This window comes from Telopea speciosissima, chromosome 2, assembly GCF_018873765.1.
Source record: "Telopea speciosissima isolate NSW1024214 ecotype Mountain lineage chromosome 2, Tspe_v1, whole genome shotgun sequence".
Classification (NCBI taxonomy): Eukaryota; Viridiplantae; Streptophyta; class Magnoliopsida; order Proteales; family Proteaceae; genus Telopea; species Telopea speciosissima.
The window spans coordinates 9,897,314-9,916,114 of record NC_057917.1 but is presented as its reverse complement, the minus strand read 5'-3'; the positions used below and the strand labels follow the sequence as shown (position 1 = coordinate 9,916,114).

At 37.6% G+C, this 18,801-nt stretch overlaps 2 protein-coding genes across 2 annotated transcripts; both read right to left on the bottom strand.

The window, feature by feature from the left end:
• Nucleotides 1-1,541: 1,541 nt before the first annotated feature.
• On the bottom strand, nt 1,542-6,291 carry LOC122650431 (MLO-like protein 3). The gene is made up of 15 exons (XM_043843846.1): nt 6,138-6,291; nt 5,989-6,046; nt 5,659-5,909; nt 5,404-5,520; nt 4,999-5,059; nt 3,979-4,067; nt 3,795-3,869; nt 3,579-3,667; nt 2,875-2,924; nt 2,739-2,779; nt 2,482-2,655; nt 2,353-2,388; nt 2,180-2,247; nt 2,009-2,069; nt 1,542-1,890 (listed from the first exon to the last, which is right to left on the bottom strand). Exons 1-15 carry the CDS (start codon nt 6,270-6,272, stop codon nt 1,618-1,620), a joined length of 1,578 nt encoding a protein of 525 aa, XP_043699781.1. The 5' UTR covers nt 6,273-6,291; the 3' UTR covers nt 1,542-1,617.
• A 5,881-nt stretch (nt 6,292-12,172) lies between these two features.
• LOC122650430 (MLO-like protein 3) lies at nt 12,173-18,422 on the bottom strand. The gene is made up of 14 exons (XM_043843844.1): nt 18,282-18,422; nt 18,038-18,095; nt 17,582-17,883; nt 15,861-15,921; nt 14,169-14,251; nt 13,993-14,067; nt 13,792-13,880; nt 13,610-13,659; nt 13,467-13,507; nt 13,186-13,359; nt 13,056-13,091; nt 12,891-12,958; nt 12,717-12,777; nt 12,173-12,496 (listed from the first exon to the last, which is right to left on the bottom strand). The coding sequence occupies exons 1-14, from the start codon at nt 18,420-18,422 to the stop codon at nt 12,173-12,175; spliced, it is 1,563 nt and encodes a 520-aa protein (XP_043699779.1).
• Between the last annotated feature and the right edge of the window lie 379 nt (nt 18,423-18,801).

Sequence of the window (18,801 nt, the reverse complement as noted above, 5' to 3'; positions counted from 1 at the left end):
CCTGCGGTTAGGCTTGGGGCTGAAACTGTAGCTTCCCCCGTGGTTGGGTTGGGTTGGGTTGGGTTGATGGCTGAAGCAGTAAGCTCATCTTCAGCATGTGGTGGGCTTGGGGTTCCTAAATTCTGGCCCAAGACCTGCTCCTTATGAGCCTTTATTGATAGGCTTAATTTATCATTGACATATAAGTAGTCCTCCTTTCTTATCTTTCCTTGGTCACCTGTTTGGGTATTGTTGCCAGAGAGCAAGAGCTGAGCTCTTGAGTTCAACTACTTGTGCAAGGCCTGAGCTGATTCAAAGAAAAATCTTGTCATAACCAAAGTTAGTGAACGAAAAAATTGTAACTTTACTGTTTTGCCCTCATAGTATAACACTTATTCTTTCCATTAGGTATAATACTCCAATCTCACATGTATACTTGAAAAGCATGCACATAATGTGCGTACTAAAACAAATATGGTCTTTACCGATGGAAAAAATCGTCGCAAAAGATAGGCTTCCATTGCTAAAGCCATTTGCGTTGTGTCACTTGGAGAGCTGACACATGCTATTAACGATAGGAAAAACATTAAGATGAGAATAAGGTCATTACAACAATAACAACCATAACCTTATCCCAACTAAATGGGGTCGGCTACATGGACAGTAATAGAAAATAAGAGCAGTAGAAGGAAGTAAAAAGGTAAAAAGGGGTTAAAAAAAATAGATAAATAAATAAATAAATAAATAAATAAAATAAAATAAAATTACTAAAGGAAAAAGTCTAAGCAGTAGTCAAAGCCACATCTCAGGAACATCTCCATACGAGGGGTCGGTTACACGGGTCATTGTCCTCCAAACAACTCTATCCGCGGTCATACTAGGATCAAGTCCTACCATATGCATATCCTTTCTTACCACTTCTCCAATAGTCATTTTAGGCCTGCCCCTACCTCATTAGTGATAGACAATTTGTGTCATTCTATCACGAATTTGCATTTTTGCGACGGTAATAAATTACTCTTGTTCCATCGCTATAAGTACACAAAAGTGTTTTAGTGACGGAAAAAAAAAAAGTTTGTCTCAAAAGACTTTAGTGCAAAAAAATAATTTTTTTTAGTAAATACAAAAATTACATCCATACACTGTTCTTCGTAAAAAAAACTAACACTAACTACATCACACATCCATGTGGATTCAAGAATCTAGAACTTGCATTTCAGTAAAAAAAAAAAAAAAAAAAAAAAGGGCTATACAACCATATATTTACATCTCCAAAAATTATTCATCACACCAAATAGGCATTTTGACACCAATTCTAATCTAAGTGAAAATGACATAGGCTCAGTTATACAAGAATTAAATGTAAGCCATGATCCGAATTCATTACACCACCTCTACATGGATTAGTCCTTTTGTTTTCACCAGCAAATGAATAAACTGTTTTCATTTTTATGTAAATAAGGGGGGTCAAAATTCTCACATGTACTTAATTTGTCATCTTGACATATTTTAACATCTATGTATGCTCTGGTTCTGGATCTCATTCCAAGCAACCATCTCATGTTGTATGAAAACTATGGCTATCCATTGGGTTTTATGAATTCAGTACTTCCTGAATTGTGAAGAGCGTCTCATGACTCACTTCAAACCTGATAATTCTACCACCACTGCTCTAGAAGGAACATTGGCCTCACCTGGTTCCTCTTTGACTTCACTGATTTCAATCCCAGGGGGAGAAATAGTTTCTGCAAGTGCCCTTGTGGGTAGTGTGGTTGGTGGAGAGGAAATTTCAGTATGAAGTGGTTGATGTGTTGATGGTTGTTTTTGTTTCTTCTTCACTCTTCCATACCATTGCTGTAATGAAGATATCGTTTGTTCTTCTAGTATTGCACTCTTGTATTGGGAACCCATCTGTGTCGAAACAACAATCGATAGTCAACATACACTGAGATATGTGAAATGTCAAATTTGACAAAAGCCATTATTCTTCAATGGTGGTTTATAAAAGGCAGATATATATATTCCTCACCTGTGTCACAAGGGCATAGATTGGAAGTGTAATGTAGCTGCAAATGATATGCACAATCAACCTGAAAAAAAAAACAGAGGTTTGTTTTTAGAGGACAATGAACAACTCAGGAAGAAGGGGTTAATAAGATGAGCCAGATATTGAAATGAAAAGAAGGAAGATGGCCCTTACGCTGATAGCACCCTTCCGATTACGACCTCTATGTTCTCATTGAAACAAGTTTTGAGCCCAAATTGCCACTGATAAAGATGAGAAGTGAAAAACAAAAAGAAACAAATTAACTTTTTTTTTTCTTAATTCTGTGGATCTGATATGAAAGACCTAAGGGAATAAGGGAAACGAACCGTTGCCCAGAGAGAGAAAGCAAGCTCAAAAGCATTCTAGAAAGATAAGACACAGCAAATCAGTTTTGAGATCAGCCATCAATAAAAGTGGGATTCTCTTCTTTTAGAATTACAGAAGGATTTAATTACCATGAACATTGTGAAGTGTAGAAGACTCAAAACAAATTTAGGTTTACTGAACCAGAAAAGTTTATCATCAGGGTGCACCAGTGGGGCTCCTATGATCACAGCAGTCTGGTCTTTGAGTTGCAGAGCCATTCTTGCCAAAATGACTTCAAGCTTGGTTCCAAGAACTAGTATCATCTAACAGAAGTAGAATGGACCAGTGAGAACACTTGTAATCACAACACAAGAGAAAAATAAGGCTTGCTTGCTTAAATACTTACTATCAATGGAACAAAGCCTATCCAAAGATATAAATGTAATCCTGGTTCAATTCAAATGATCTTTAGAATAAACAGAAACGGTGATAAAAAAGGAAAAAAAACCCTAAATTTAAGGAATTAATGATAGCATTCTTACCATCAACATCAGCTAGCAGGAGGATAACGGCGACCAACCACAGAGTGGGGCTGTTGAGACAAACAAATTAGTTTAATAGGAATATCAATACTCCATAGTGGATGCAGGCGCAAAGTGTAGATGACACAGCAAAACAGAAAGAAGAAACAATCATACACTCACAACACAAGGATTTATGTGGTTCGGCAAAGTGCCTACGTCAGTGAATTGATGAGAACAGTTTTCACTAACAATGGAGAAATAGTTACATGCTCTCTTCCGCACGCTTATCTGTGTTTACAAAGAATTCTCATAACCCTAATAACCCCATCACAACAATTTATAGTGAAACAAAGATATACAAATTTTGTAATTACCTCATGTAAACCCAAAAAATTTTCCTCTGGGGCCCTATATATGGCATTTTAACGGCCCTTCGGAAGCAGCCCACTACCCAATCCATAGAATACAAGACATCAACCCTCAACTCTAATGCCTTTAAAGTTTGCTACTTTTAACACTTTTGGACTGGAAACATTGGTTTCATATTCAAACACAATTTCAAAATATTTCCAAGTTAGAGAGACTGGGCAAGAGTGGGCAAAAGTAAGTGTAAAGTGTAAACTAGACCGAATGGGGTTCTCAATGGTAGTTTACTTTGACATTTCTACGAATAACTTAAGAGCAGAATATATATAATGAAGGTTAAGTGCAACGGTATTCACCTGATTCCCACTACTACTTTGAAATCATCATCCAAGGACCTCTGTATGTATTTTCGGAAATTGAAATTGGCGTTGGATGGCATATGTGCCTACAGGAATTATGAAACGATGTAATCAGAGAAAAGTTCATGAAAGACCCACTTGGTTGCAATTCTTGATCAGAATCTAGAAACAAAATAGTATACTAAAACACTGAAATCAGAAAGATAATCTTACTTTGATGAAGCCATGACGCAGTGTGAGATAATCAACTTTTGCTACAGAGCGGAAGAATTGGCGGAAGAAACATTTCTGATTCATTTCATTCACACATTCATGATCAATATCGGATTGTTGCAAATGATGAAATTCCCATGAGAGAAAGAACTAAAGAAGCTTAAAAGTTATTCCTTTCACTTACAATCCATACAAGTAGAGTTGATTTTGTCCAAGTACCCAAATGCCGTCTCGCGAATGTTGTTTCCCTTGTAAATCTCAAGCGTTCAGGATCTGAATTGAAATGGCATTACTATTACTAATAATACATTTAATTAACAAGTTAAATTAGTGATTTGTGATTATGATCTGACAGTTAAGAGTATAGATACTGAATTATTCATGATGCGGTAAACAAAATTAAGTAATTTATGTGGTTCGGCCAAATGTCTACGTCCATGATGAGATGAGAGGGAAGATAACCATATATACGAATGTCTGAACTATCCTTCCCACTATTCCAGCCCCTTCCCACTATTCCAGGGGTCTCTTCTGAGTTCTAGAACCCTTGAATGAATAAATTCTCTCTTCATGGGGGTGATGGAAAACTATATTCTTATTACAATCTTAGAAAGTGATTTGAGTATATTATTAATAGGAGAGGGGATCGCTGCCAATCCTTCACCAGCACGGGGACCAATATGAGTGCTTTCGAGGGGGCATCTAACAAGGGGATTTATCATTTCACGGGGGTGGGGTGGTCATTTCACCTATTCTGTGTTTGGGTATATGTTCTAAGTAGCCTGACAACCTTTTTTTTTCCATTATTAATATAGGTAAAAGAACTTTGCCTGGTTGCGTGGATCTTGCGCTCAGACACAAGAGCGCGTGAAATTATCATCCCCTTGAAATAAACCATCTGTGATGAAGCCCTTGCACGCTCTCATTGGCTCCATACTGATGCATGAGCTACACAATCAGGCAACGATCTCTTTCCCTACTAATATTTTGTACAGGCATCTTTAGTTCTCTACTAATATGTGAATGATCCTACCCCACCCAAATTGAAAAGATAAAAACAAGAATGAACATTAGAATGTCATATACATAAGTGTGTAATTAATTAAAGTTTTCAAATGAACCATGAAACAATGAGAAGGAAATGCTAGATATAAATTAGAGTTAACATGAAAGGGAAGGGGAGATAATTAGTAGAGTTGTATACTATTGGCCGCTTGGTAGGAAGCCGAGTGAGTTTCTTCTTCCCAAGCTTTCCAACGCCTCATCTGTTTAAGCAATAATGGATTAACCCCAAGAAAAGAGAAGATTCATTTAGTAAATCATCAACACAAGTTTCTTTAAGGACAACAATATACAAACAAAACAAAAAACAAAAAAAAAAAAAAAAAAAACCCTGTAACAATCATCACCATGCCTCACTAAAAAAGGACGTATCCAGTGCACGAGGCTTTCGTTACTACTGGGTCTTACCCCTGTTTTCGCAAAGAAACTGTTTTCAGACCAGAATCCGTTACCACTTATTTACAATGGAGCAACTTTACCGTTGCACACCAAGATCCACCACCCTCTAAATTGTAATCCGTATTGTAAAATGTGTAAAGACTCATACCTTTGCCCTTCCCAGGGCCATGGTGAGAAGACTCGAAACAAGATGCGTCAATGCTAACACAAAGATGAAGATATGCAATTGGTGTATCCCTTCTATGGACACCAGAGGAACCTTGCCCTACAAATCACATAAACTGCATATTATTAGTTTATCTCTCTGAATAGTTCGATGTAGAGACTTATAAGTACTTGAGCATCCTCTTCTTAACGGCTAGATTTTTTACATAGACGAGTACAGAAATGATGACATACGTACGTTTTCGCAAGTGCTGCCAGTTTCAGAGGCTAATAGTCTATGTGGATGACCATCTTGATAGGCAAAACCAAAGTGGAAGGGATTTCCATTCTTCTTTAAATGTTGGGTCACCCTGAATTTCTGTCCCTGGATGGTTGCTTTGTTGTGGCATGGAAGCATGGAATCTGCAATTTTACTTGGTATACAGATACTGGAGATGGGTTTTTGCAATGCTGCTAATATAAGCGAAATGAAACCTAACAGCATCAGCTCTGCAACCAAACACACACCAAACTAATTAATATCTGGTTAGTCCCATAAAAGAAACAAAAAATTGTCCAAAAACCAGACCTGATTTGAGCTTCTCCACAACCTCTACCAGTGCTTTCTTCTTATACTTCTTGAGCAACTGCAAGTCATGTAGAGGAGATGAAGAAGACATATAAGAAGAAGAAGAAGAAGAAGAAGAAGAAGAAGAAGATAGATGATGAGATAGTTACATTGGAAATGAGATGAATGGAGTTTTCAAGGCCAATGGAGAGGAGAATGAGGCAGAAGCAAACAGAAGCCACAGCCCAAGTAGGTGTATCTTGGAGATTGCGTATAGCAGAGGATGATGATGCTTCTGATGCCATTATTTCTTCTTCAATTCTTCTTGTTAATTCCACTGAAGAATTAATGAAGGTTAAGTGGCATTAATGTAGAACAAATTAAGTAGATGATATTAACTCTCCCTCTCTCTCTCTATATGTATATATGGTTGTACCCCTAATCCTTTCTTATTATTGACTTTTGACTTTGGTTGCACTTCTCACGTCTCATTCTGTGAAATATTCGAACTCTCCAAGGTGGGAGGCACGATCAAGAGAGAGAGAGAGAGAGAGAGAGAGAGAGAGGGAGGTAGAGGTGGTGGTGGAGACTGAACACCGGCCGTCAGACCTTAAAAATTTGGTATTGTTCTTTGCCACAATTGATCACGATCATTAATCCAAAATTTTTAAGTTTTGTTCTCTATTTATTTTAAGTAGTGTGATTATGATGATTAGTCCAAAATATTTTTTGTCCCTTATTTTAAAGAGTAGGGGTTTGGCATGTTCCATCAAATAACTTCCATTTAATTATTCATGTGGGGATGAATATTTTTTTTTCTCATTAGTTGATCCCAAGATCCTTTGTTCACATGTAAGTTTTTATAGGAGTGAGCTCCTCTCCAGGGAGCCAAGCACGCCCAGGGACATCCAGTCGTTGAGTTGTGCTACACACATCCCGAGGCATGCACCGAGATATGGCATAACCCAATCCTTGGATGCCTCCTGGGTACTCACTGGGCATTGAGGTCCTTGGAGAGGAGCTGGATCCATTTTTCTATCAGATCTAAGGGTACTAAGTAACACAACTACACAATGGAAAAAACTAATGACTACCAAGGGAGTATGGTGGGGTGCATGGATATACACCAGTGGGTATGCTTACATATTAAGAGAATATATTGAATCTTGGTTAATTATTAGGTAGTGTTGATGTGATGATCTGCAACTGGACTGGGTCCACCTTGGTTCTGAAAATCGATATTCGTACTGAACTTATTTGGTTCTGGTTCTTATACTCGATTTATATTATATATATAGTATAATATATTATAGTATATTAATATTAATAATATATTATAATTAATATATTAGTATTATATTATATTAATATACTATAATATATTACTTAAATTCAGTTCAATTTTAGTTCTAACTGTTGGTCGTATGCTGGAACCAAAAAATAACCAAGTCCCACCTCAGTTCCGCTCCCCAGTTCTCAATCAAATTCTATTCTATTCGATTCCAATTATTCGATCTACATATAGTTTTAGTTTTTGATTTTGGCTTCAATTTGACACCCTTACATGTGACCAATCCACATCATTTCTTTAACATATCCGAGATGGACATATAAAATGTTGCATTTTTATTTAAGTAAGGGGGTCAAATAATTCATACATGTACATTTTTTGTAACCTTAAATCCTGTCACTAAAGATTAGCCGATCTTTTTCACACATGTCATAATGTTGCATTTTTAGTTTATGACATATTTTAAACATCTTATGTGTGCCTAGGTATGCCACACCATGAGTGTTTGCATGTCCTTATTTAAAATTAAAAAAAAAAAGAAAAAAAAAAAGAGTTCTTGCAAGTAGGCTCTGATCCAATGGGTCCCACCCACGTCTCATGTTTTTATGAAAACTATGAAGCTATTATATCTATACATTTGGTTATATGAAGTCAGTGCTTCCTCTTCGACTCATTTCAAAACTGATACGTATTAAATAATTAGGTACAAATGGTTCAACCGGTCGGATCAACCAGGTTTATAGGAGATGATCATCCAAATGTTTAATGGGTAGGTGACAGATCAATCTAATTTTTTTTGCTAAAGATCAGCAATGTGTATTAATATAATAAAAGAAGAAAGTAACTTACAAATAATCCAACCCAAGGCTGGACAAAACTGAACATTGACGGATCGCCTTTAGGAAATCCAGGATACTCAGGTGCAGGTGGGATTTTTAGAAACCATGCTGGTTCCCCAATCAAGTGCTTTGCGACGTTCCTAGGCGTGGGGACAAATTACAATGCGGAAATGGCGGCCTTCTTCCAAGGAATCAACCAAGCTACAGAGTTGCAAATCAGTAGATTGTGGGTGGAATGCGACTCTACATCAGTGGTCTCTTCAATTCCCTCAAACAAGTTCCCATGGTACTTCATGCAACAGTGGTGGACTGTAGCCGGCTATCTATGCTCCATCCAATGGCGTATCACTCACTGTTTTCGTGAGGTAAATTCTGCTGCAGATGCACTTGCAAGAAAGGCAACGGGAAAGGCAGCAACGCTACAACAGTCCTCCTCTTGGACCTCTGCCCCTTCTTTCGTTCTACAGGTAATAGAATGGGAAGCATTGGAAAGGCCCTACTACAGATTCTGCCATTGCTCCAGTTAGAAGGAAGTTGTGGTTGCTTTCGGAAGAGCATGATGTATATGAATGGCCAGTTTTGGCGCTGTAAACTCACGTTTGTTCTCATGTAATCTTTTCATTATTTTTCTAATATAAACATTGCTGAATTCTACCAAAAAAAAATCCAACCCAAGAACTAACATGAACCCTTCGGCATAGCCCTTAGGTAAACGTTAGAGCCAGATAATATCAAAAGAGATGCAGATTAGGTGAATCTATAGAAAGGCCGTTCAAGCGCTTCCCAATAGACAATCTGCCTGATGAATTGGGGTGAAGAAGACCAATAGGAGTTGTTTTTCCTTTTCGTCGTGTATGTGGCAAGAGCATCCGCCGCTGAGTTTGCTTCTCTATAGCAATGGGTCATACGCCATTTGATGGTGCCAAGGAAATAAGAGGCTTTCCACCACTTATTCATTAGATTCCAAGGAATCTTGCTAGACAGAATTGAAGAGACAACAGCTTTCTAGTCGCACTCAATCCATAGATAGATCAATCTAATGGTCTGACTGACAAGGTCAAACCAAATATAGAACATTGGTCCAACCACTATTTGATTGTTTAATTTAGTCCAACAACCAATGAAAACCACAGGCATGCAGATAATGAGAAATTGATGAAGATTACGGTCATTAATTTCGAAATGAGTTTAATTATTTTGTTATAGGCATCAGTCCGATGGTCACATAGGAGTGTAGTTTCGACTTCGTACATAGGAGGTAAGAATGTAATGAACTAATGATGACCCAAGAATCCAATTACATAATCACATCACAAGTGACGAAGGGATTTTTCCTCCTCACTAGTGAAAGAAACTTTTGTCTTCAATTTCTAGTGAGGTTGGATCAGATATCACTAATTGGGTTTGGATCCACTCTCCATGTGGGGACACTTCCCACCCCATATTCACACCATACATGGGGTGCAGGGCCACCTTTGACATGCGGGACCTACACTTTGTGAATGATGTAGATGAAGTAGAGATCGTCCTCATGTAAGGAGCGGATCCAGATTCTCACTAATCACCTTAGCTTGGATGGTAATAGGCGCTTGAATCCAGATCCTCTCTAATGACATTTAACCATCAGAGACGAACTCCCACCATCCATGGGGTGTGATGGTGTTAGATCGACTCTGGTGGTTAAACACCATTTGAGAGGATCCGGCCGGCTCATAGGAGGTTCTTCTAATCTGTAATCTCTAGGACTGAATACTGAGTAGTGACACGACTGGTGGAAAACAAAAAAACAAATCAAAAAAAGTTTAAGTTCTCAAGCGGTCCCAACCCCACATTGCCTTGCTTTGTCTGGTTGGTCTTTTTTAACTTCTTAACTTTCTCTTTTGGAAAATAATGATTGGTGTTATTTTTAAGGGATAAAGTTCTCTGCATCCCTGCGCCCAGACAGATGGAGTGGGTGAAATGATCGGCCTGCTTTCCTGAATGCCCAAAATCCCATCTCATGTGTTTGGGTGTTGGCTGCATTCCCAGATAGAGATTGTACGCCCTTATTTTAAACATCGATGACTATGGATTCGGTAGAGTGTACCAGATCAGATATTACAACTATCTTGAAAATCGATATGATACTGATATGGATCGCCATGGATCGGTGTTCTTATTCGTAAAACATTATTTATAACCTATAGAAAGTGATCGAGTATATTGTTAATTAGTATTTTGCATAGACATCTCTATTATGTGTGAATGTGAATGGTGGTCGACCAAAAAAAATGAGAAAGAATGTGAACGGTTCTACCTACCTAAATTAAAAAGATAAAATCAAGAATGAACGTTAGAATGCCATAGAAATAAATAAATAAATAAATAAATAAATAAATAAATATATATAATGAGAGGGAGATGGGAGATGTGTATAGTTGTAAACAACTTGCCACTGGTATATATAGTGACAGGAAAATGCTAGATATAATTAGATTTTTCTTTCCAACATAATCATGAAAAAAATGAAAGGGAAGGGGAAATAAGTATAATTGTATATCATTGGCCACTTGGTAGGAAATTGTTTGAATCTCTTCTCCAGCTTTCCAACGCCTTGTCTGTTCAATCAATAATGAATTATTCCTAAGAAAATGTGAGATTCATTTACTAAATCATCAGCATAATTAAATTTTTTCACATATAAAAACCCGTAACAATCGTCACTATAAGAATTTGATGCAACAATTATTATGAACGAATGTGCAATCATGAGGACGAAATCAAGTAAAAAAAAATAAAAAGGGGTGATTTGGCACGAATGGTTGTATCCAGTCGAAAGAACTAGAGATTTGTCATAGTCATAAAAACACTTTACACCACTCTTCACCTCATAGTGTGATTTTCCATACTTATATCTAAGATTTTTCTCACAAAGTCAATATATAGGAAACCCTAAAAATGTTATTTCGATAAAATTATAATTTTAATTACCCCTATATTCCATTGATAGTGAAGCAAGTCTCATCTAATCGTGAATGTAAGTAATCTTTCCAAACAACGTAAATCCTTGTGTTCGATTTTGTGATTGTTTGTTTGGGATTTTCATTCTTTTTAATATCATTTTAGGTTCTCGTTTTCTACACCCCATCAATTCATAGACACTCAAAGAAGAAATGTCCTTGGATTCTTCATGGCAACCACAATTGAGTTATAGTTATAATAGTATAACTGGTCAATATTTTTTCTGTACTTCATTAATTAATGATTGTCTCTCCACAAGTCTTCATTTGATTAACAATCTCCATGAGTTTAAAGAAGTAATCTTTTTGGGGTTCAGAATATTTGAAGTTTGATGGACTTTTCCTTCAAATTTCCTTGGATCTCCTATTGTAAAATCTCCAATTCTTCTTTAGCTCTTGTTGCTCCAATGATTCTTGGAAATATGGTTTCATAAACTCCTTGTTGAATGAAGAAGAGGGCATTTGCATCCGTTTTCTTACTCTCCTTTAATTGCTCTTTTTGGGCATTTGTTAAAGTTGTTGTCGTACTCCAGCTCGATGTACCCGGATTCAAACAAATCCCATATTTCTTATGATTGAAATAGGATTTCATCTTGATGTTCTAGAAATCCCAGCTTTCTCCAGCAAATATTGGAATAGAAGGTTGTATGCTCAAACCTGAGGTATTTGTTGTGGCCAAGGTGATTTCTCCACTCTATGGTTGTTTCCCTTTGTTTTTCTTCACACAACTGCTTCCTTCTAAACCAAGCTCTGATACAAGATTTGTTGGTTGTTTCTACAACTGAACCTTGAAAAAACATTCAGATTTGATGCAGGGGCAAAAGCAAAGTAGAAAATTTCAGTAGAAGAGAAGGGAAAAAAGGAAGCAAGTAGAAAGTGTCTCCATTCTTGTAATTTCTAGTTTCTTCTTCTCAACTCTCTTCTTGATTGATTTTTACAATAGCTTTTATATGAGATTTATATACATCTAGGCCATATACTTGGATCCATTTCAAACTTTAAACTATGACACTAAAGAAAAAGAAGAAAAAAAAACTTGAAAAAAAACCAAACACAGACATTAACTTCAACTATATTCAATTCTTCCTCTTCGATTCCAAAGCCGACAATTCTACTACTACCTCCCCAGTAGGAACATTGGCCTCTTTGATTTCACTGATTTCATCACAAGGAGATGACATAATTTCTGCAAGTGTCACTGTGGGTTGTGCTGTAGGTGAAGAAGAAATTTCCATAGGACTAGTTTTCCTGCTGCTCTCAATTTCAGAGTCAGGACGACTTAATAGAGGTTGATTTGATGATGATTGTTGTTTATTCTTCTTCACCCTTGCATACCATCGCAGTATTGATTCTATGATTTGCTCTCCTAGAGCTGCACTACTCTTGTACTGGGAACCCATCTGTGCCCAAGCAACAATCCATAGTCAACATACATTGAGATGTATTATATGTCAACTCAACAGAATTGCAACTATCGTAATGGCATCTCTTTGTTTAGTTGACTTAGAATAAATCCACACTGAGATGTGGATCTCCTGTGTGATTGAACATTGCATCCTTACACAATAGCCATTATTCTTCAATGATGGTTTATAAAATACAATTCTATATATAACTCACCTGTGTTACAAGGGCATAGATTGGAAGTGTAACGTAGCTGCAAATGATTTGCACAATCATCCTAAGAAACCAAAAAGAGGTTTGTTTTTAGACAAGAATGAACAACTCAAGAAGAGGAGGTGATAAAGATCGGGTTAAAAATTGAAATGAAAAGAAGGAAGATTCGGTCTTTACGCTGATACCACTCTTGCGACTGCGCTCCCTACGTTCTCATGGTAACAAGTTTTCAACCCAAATTGCCACTGATATGGGAAATGACAAACATAAGACACAAATTAAATTTGTTTTCTTAATTATGGGCATATTATAAGAAAGACCAAGGGAATGAGGGAAACGAACCGATGCCCAGAGAAAGAAAGCAAGCTCAAACGCATTCTAGAATGATAAGAGAAGACATAACAAATCAGTTATTAGATCAGAAATCAATAAAAGTGGGATTCTATTCTTTTGGAATTACAGAGGAATTTACCATGACCATGATGAAGTGTAGAAGACTCAAAACAAATCTGGGTTTACTGAACCAGAAAAGATTGTCATCAGGTTGCACCTCTGGTGCTCCTTTGGTTACATGAGACAGGTTTTTGAGTTGCAGAGCCATTCTTGATAAAACAACTTCGAGCTTGGTTCCAAGAACTAGTACTATCTACAGAAGTAGAGTGGACTAGTAAGAATACTTACTATCAGTGGAAAATAGGCTATCTAAACATAGTAAGTAATCCGAAAACAAGGGTTGCTTTCTTTAATACTTACTATTAGTGGAAAATAGGCTATCCAAACATATAAATGCAATCCTGGTTAAATAAAAATGATATTTAGAATGAACTGAAATTGTAGTGATACAAAAGGAAAAAAAAAAAAAATTTGAAAATTAAAGGAATTAATAGTATTCTTACCATTCACATCAGCTAGCAGGAGGATAACAACAACCAACCACAGAGGGGGGCTAATAGAGACGAACAAACTAGATTAATAGTAAGATATATAGTGGATTCTCAACGGAAGTTTATTTAGACGTTTCTACGAATACATTAGGAGCATAATATATACAATGAAGGTTAAATATATCATGTATTACCTGATTCCCACTACTACCTTGAAATCATCCTCCAAGGATCGCTGTAGGTAATTTTGGAAATTAAAATTGTTGTTGTTGGGCATATGTGCCTACAGGAGTTATGAAACGATGAAGTTACAGAAAAGTTAATGAAAGGACCACTTGGTTGCAATTCTCAAACAAAAGACTGAAACTTTGAATCTGAAAGATGTCAATTCTTACTTTGATGAAGCCATGACGCAATGTGAGATAATCGACTTTTTCTACAGAGTGGAAGAATTGGCGGAAGAAACATTTCTGGTCCATTTGACATTCGTGATGATTAATGCAATTTTAACCAAGTTTCTTTCTTTGTTTTTAAATGATGATAAAAAGGAGGGAGAAAGTGAACAACTTACAATCCAGAGAAGTAGTGTTGATTTTGTACGCAAATGTCGTCTCACGAATGTAGTGTCTCGTGTTAATCTGAAGCGTTGAGGATCTGATTTGGAAGGGAAATTACATTTTAATTTAATGCATTACTCTTAATATTATCATATTAAATTTCTGACATGCAATTTCGAAATTGGAATAAGCTTTTGAGTCTTTACCAAAAAATAAAAGAATACGGTTTTGAGTATTCCGTGGGGGTTTAATATTCCCAATTTTCTTCTTCGTCTCTCTCACTTTGTTTTATGGGAAAAAGAACGCCACCCTGTCGTGTGTTGTGGGTTGTTCCTATGGCCAGACACAGCCGGACATAAAATGATCATTCTGTCCCCATGAAAAGCAGGGGTGTTCTGGTCATTTTGTATCCGATTGTGTCTGGGCACAACAAGTACACACCACAGCACACGACCTGACGTTCTTTCTCCCTTGTTTTATTTAGAGGTTGAGCAGAGGAAGGAGGTGGGGAGCGGAGGGCTAGGGCTGGGTAGTGGCTGGGGCTACAAGGTGGCTGCAGTTTAGGTGCGGGGTTGAAAGGTAAAGGGCAGGACTGCAAATTGAGGGGGTGGGGTTGCACAATTGGGGGGGGGGGGAGTACATATTTTTTGTGGGTAATGAGAAATATTATTGCAAAGGAGGGCAAGAGGAGCACGAGGCATCCTGATTAAAGAGATCAAGAAGCCAAGGATTGAAGACAGGCCAATCTATCTTACTTGCCAAAAGGGGGGGGGGGGGGTAGTACGTAAGGGCAGCATTAAAGGGTAGGGAGCAAGATTGCAACGTGAGGGGTTGGGGTTACACAGTGGGCCACGGTGGTACATAGAGGTAGCGTTAAAGGGTAAGTGGTAGGATTTTCACCTTTCATGGGGATAGGGCGGTCATTTTGTGCCTTCTGGGCGCAAGTGCCACACTACCTTTGAGGGTCTTTTACCTAAATATTTTAAAAATTCAACTAAAAAGCACAATTTGAGTAATAATGTGTTTTTTTTTTGGTAACGAGTGATAATGTGTTGGTAAGCCATTTAATGTCACTTAGGCTACATTTGGATGCCAAGAAAGAGAAAAGAAAAAATTCATATTTTGTTTTGTTTTTTTTTTTTTTGAATTTTAAGAGAAAGATAGACACATGAATCAATCATTGTGTCACTAAGGTTGAATTCTTATTTGAAAGAATGTTTAATACAGTTTGACATTTAATGTAAGATGCATATAATATAACAAATAACCAATGCAAATTGTAATTGTTCAACTGGTCGGAGCAATCGGGTCATTGCCCAAGTCAATGAGTTTGAAGAAGAACCAAGTCATAGGCCGGGGTTAATCCACATGTTTATGTGAGCATATGGTTAATCATTCAGTCTGACCAGCTGAGTCAAACCAGATCCGGAACACTACTCCAACCATATACGGTAGGATCCGGCTCCTCTCCACTGAGTGGAGAGTCCAATGAGGCATCTAATGGCTGGGTTGTGTCGTACACATCTCAACGTGCGCTCAATCAACCGTTGAGATGTGTGCAGCACAGCCTAGCCGTCGAATACCTCAATGGGCTCTCCACTCAGTGGAGAGGAGCCCAATCCTATATGGTAATAGGGGGCACAGCTTATCTCTAGTGACAGGATTGTTGAGACAAACCATGAAAAAATGAAATAGAATGTAAATACCATAGTTCACTTGGTAAGAGATCGATTGAGTCTCTTCTTCCCAAGCTTTCCAACAACTCATCTGTTCAATCAAGAATGGGTAAACCCCAAGAAAAGGTTACTTACTCATCAGCATAAGTTTTCTCAAATTTTCAGAAAAGAAAATTGTAAGAATTCCTCCAAGTATATATTAAGGGGAGGGGCAATAGGTCGGATTCATCTCTAATAAGTTGATTGGGTGTAGGGGTAACAAACCCTAGATCGAACTGATGAAACCGATCGAAACTGGTTCGAATCAAAATAAAAATGAAGCCTATTGGATATCGGTTTTGGATTGGGGTACACCGAACTCATGCCCGACCACATCGAAACCGACAAGAAACCTAATTGACCTTAGAAAACTAAACCCAAACCGATATAACCAAATAGGAAACCAATATCAGCCTGAAATTCTTTAAAAAACACGTTTTTTCCTTACGTATGGATAGATTTACATTGTCAATCAAACCCAAATTGATACCGAATCCATAAGAGAAATCGATATGAAATTGAAACTGGTGCAGCCTTATTGGATTGATTTTGGACTCACTCATTTTCACAACAAAAGTAGTGAAGCCGAACCGAAACCGATCCAAATCGATCGACCAATTGACACCCCTAGTTGGGTGGTGAGGGTTTGATACTTTGGTCAAATAGTAGGCAGGAAAGAATCAAATTGGTTAAATTGGATCCCACCACTAAGATGAGGACTATCATTGGCCAAGGGAGTTATTCTCATTATCATGATTGTCTAAGTGTCGCCTAGGTAGGCGCCTTTGTGTCCAAGCACCTTGACAACGAGGGTCACTTTGATCACTTTGTTGGTGTCACCTTGCGTCCAAACCCCTTTTAACGCATTGGGACACCTAGATACCGTGATAACTATGCTCATAATTATCTTCTATGCAGCTTGCTCACAGAATCCAATCCCTTTCTTTTAAATATTTGGGTTTCTAAAACTTTTATAGAAAGACTGAGATTCAAAAGCTAGAGGGCGCGCCTTGGTGCACTGGTACATTGCTCAGAGAATCCAATCCCTTTCTTTTAAATATTTGGGTTTCTAAAACTTTTATAGTAAGACTGAGATTCAAAAGCTAAAGGGCGGGCCTTGGTGCAATGGTAAGGTTGTTACATTGTGATTAAGTGATCATCGGTTTGAGTATGGAAACAATCTCTCTGCGAAAACAGAGGTAAGACTGCATACATGATATATTATGATCCTCCCCAAACCCTGCGAGCAGCTAGAGTAGTCTTGTGCACTATATACACCCTTTTTACTGATTCGACTGCTACGACCAAGAAACACTCAAGTACATATCATACAATCTTTACTTTCTATACTTACTTTAATTTTATTGTCCCTTATCATCAAAAACTAAATAAATAAATAAATAAACCGTCAACCCTTGAAAGTTTATTTCTTGGCTGGAAATGGGATCTTTATCCACTGCCCAATGCACCTTTAATTAAAGTGCATTGAACGGTGGTCACTGCACTTGGGAGGATAAAAATCCAATGCATAAGTGAGGTGCATCATCCCATGCACTTTAAAGGTGCAGTCAGTCAGTCACTACACCCCGCACTAGAGAGGATAAAAATTCCTAAAAACATGGCTTGCGGGGGGTGGGAGACTTGGGGTCAGAAACATTCCTTACTAGTCCAGTCCATACTAAAATTAAAGTGTGTAAGGTTGGTGTGTGTACCTTTGCCCTTCCGAGGGCCATGATGAGCAGACTGAAAACAAGTTGTGTGGATGCTAATACAAAGATGAAGATGTGTAGTTGGTGTACCCCTTCTTTAGACACCAGAGAAACCATTCCATTCTCCTTATTAATGTTTAAATGATGAGTGGTGTTCTCCCTGAGTTTCTTCTGATTATCATCATCATCATCATCACTGCGGCATGGAAGCATGGATTTTGTATATTTACTGGGTATGTAGATATTGGAGATGGGTCCTTGCAGTGCTGCTAATATAAGTGAAATGAAACCTAACAGCATCAGCTCTGCACCTCCACCCACACACACACACACACACACCAAATTAAGTACTAATTAATTAATATCAATAAGAAACCTGGCCCCCATAATTAACTAAAACAGAAATTGAGCTAGAGGTTTTAATATCTTTCTCAAACTAAAATTAATGATCAGACAGACCTGATTTAAGCTTCTCCACAGCCTCCTCCAGTGATTTCATTTTATGCTTCCTGAGCCACTACGTACACGCGCGATTTGTCGAATCGTCCCAATAAATAATTCGACATAAAAAAAGGGTATGTTTAGAGAGGAGATGCATTCATAAGATTGATGATGATGATTTGGTTGATTAATCTAATTTGTTGCCTCACCTAGCTCTGAAAATCTTAATCATGATTAGATATAATAAAAAGAAGATACTTACGTGGGTAATGAAATGCAAAGATTGTTCAAGGATTATGGAGAGGAGTATGAGGAGGAAGCAAATGGTAGCTACCGCCCAAGTAGGTGTCTTTTGCAGATCGTGTATACCACCTGAGGATAACCTGTTTCTTTCTTCTTCCATCTTAACAGCAGCAGCAGCAGAAGCAGAAGAGAAGATAATTAGAGGAAACTAACTGGAAAAGGTTTGCTTTAAAATGAGATATTTGTGCGACCAATAGCTTTCCTAATTCCTATCCTATGGTCACAAAATTTTAGACAAATTATTTTATTTGGTTACAAAAAACAAAAAAGGGGGAGGGATGAATGGATGGAAAAGTTTTAATTTTGCTGCTACACTTTTAAGGCTAGCAGCCAATGAAATGGAATTATTCACTTCCCTTTTAGGTTTTTAAATACCCTTCTAGGTTTTTGTATTTTCTAAAGGGTAAATTACACGTCACCCCTTGGCTTTCAAACGAAACTCAGATCATCCCCTGGTTTTTGAAAAAAACTCAAATCAC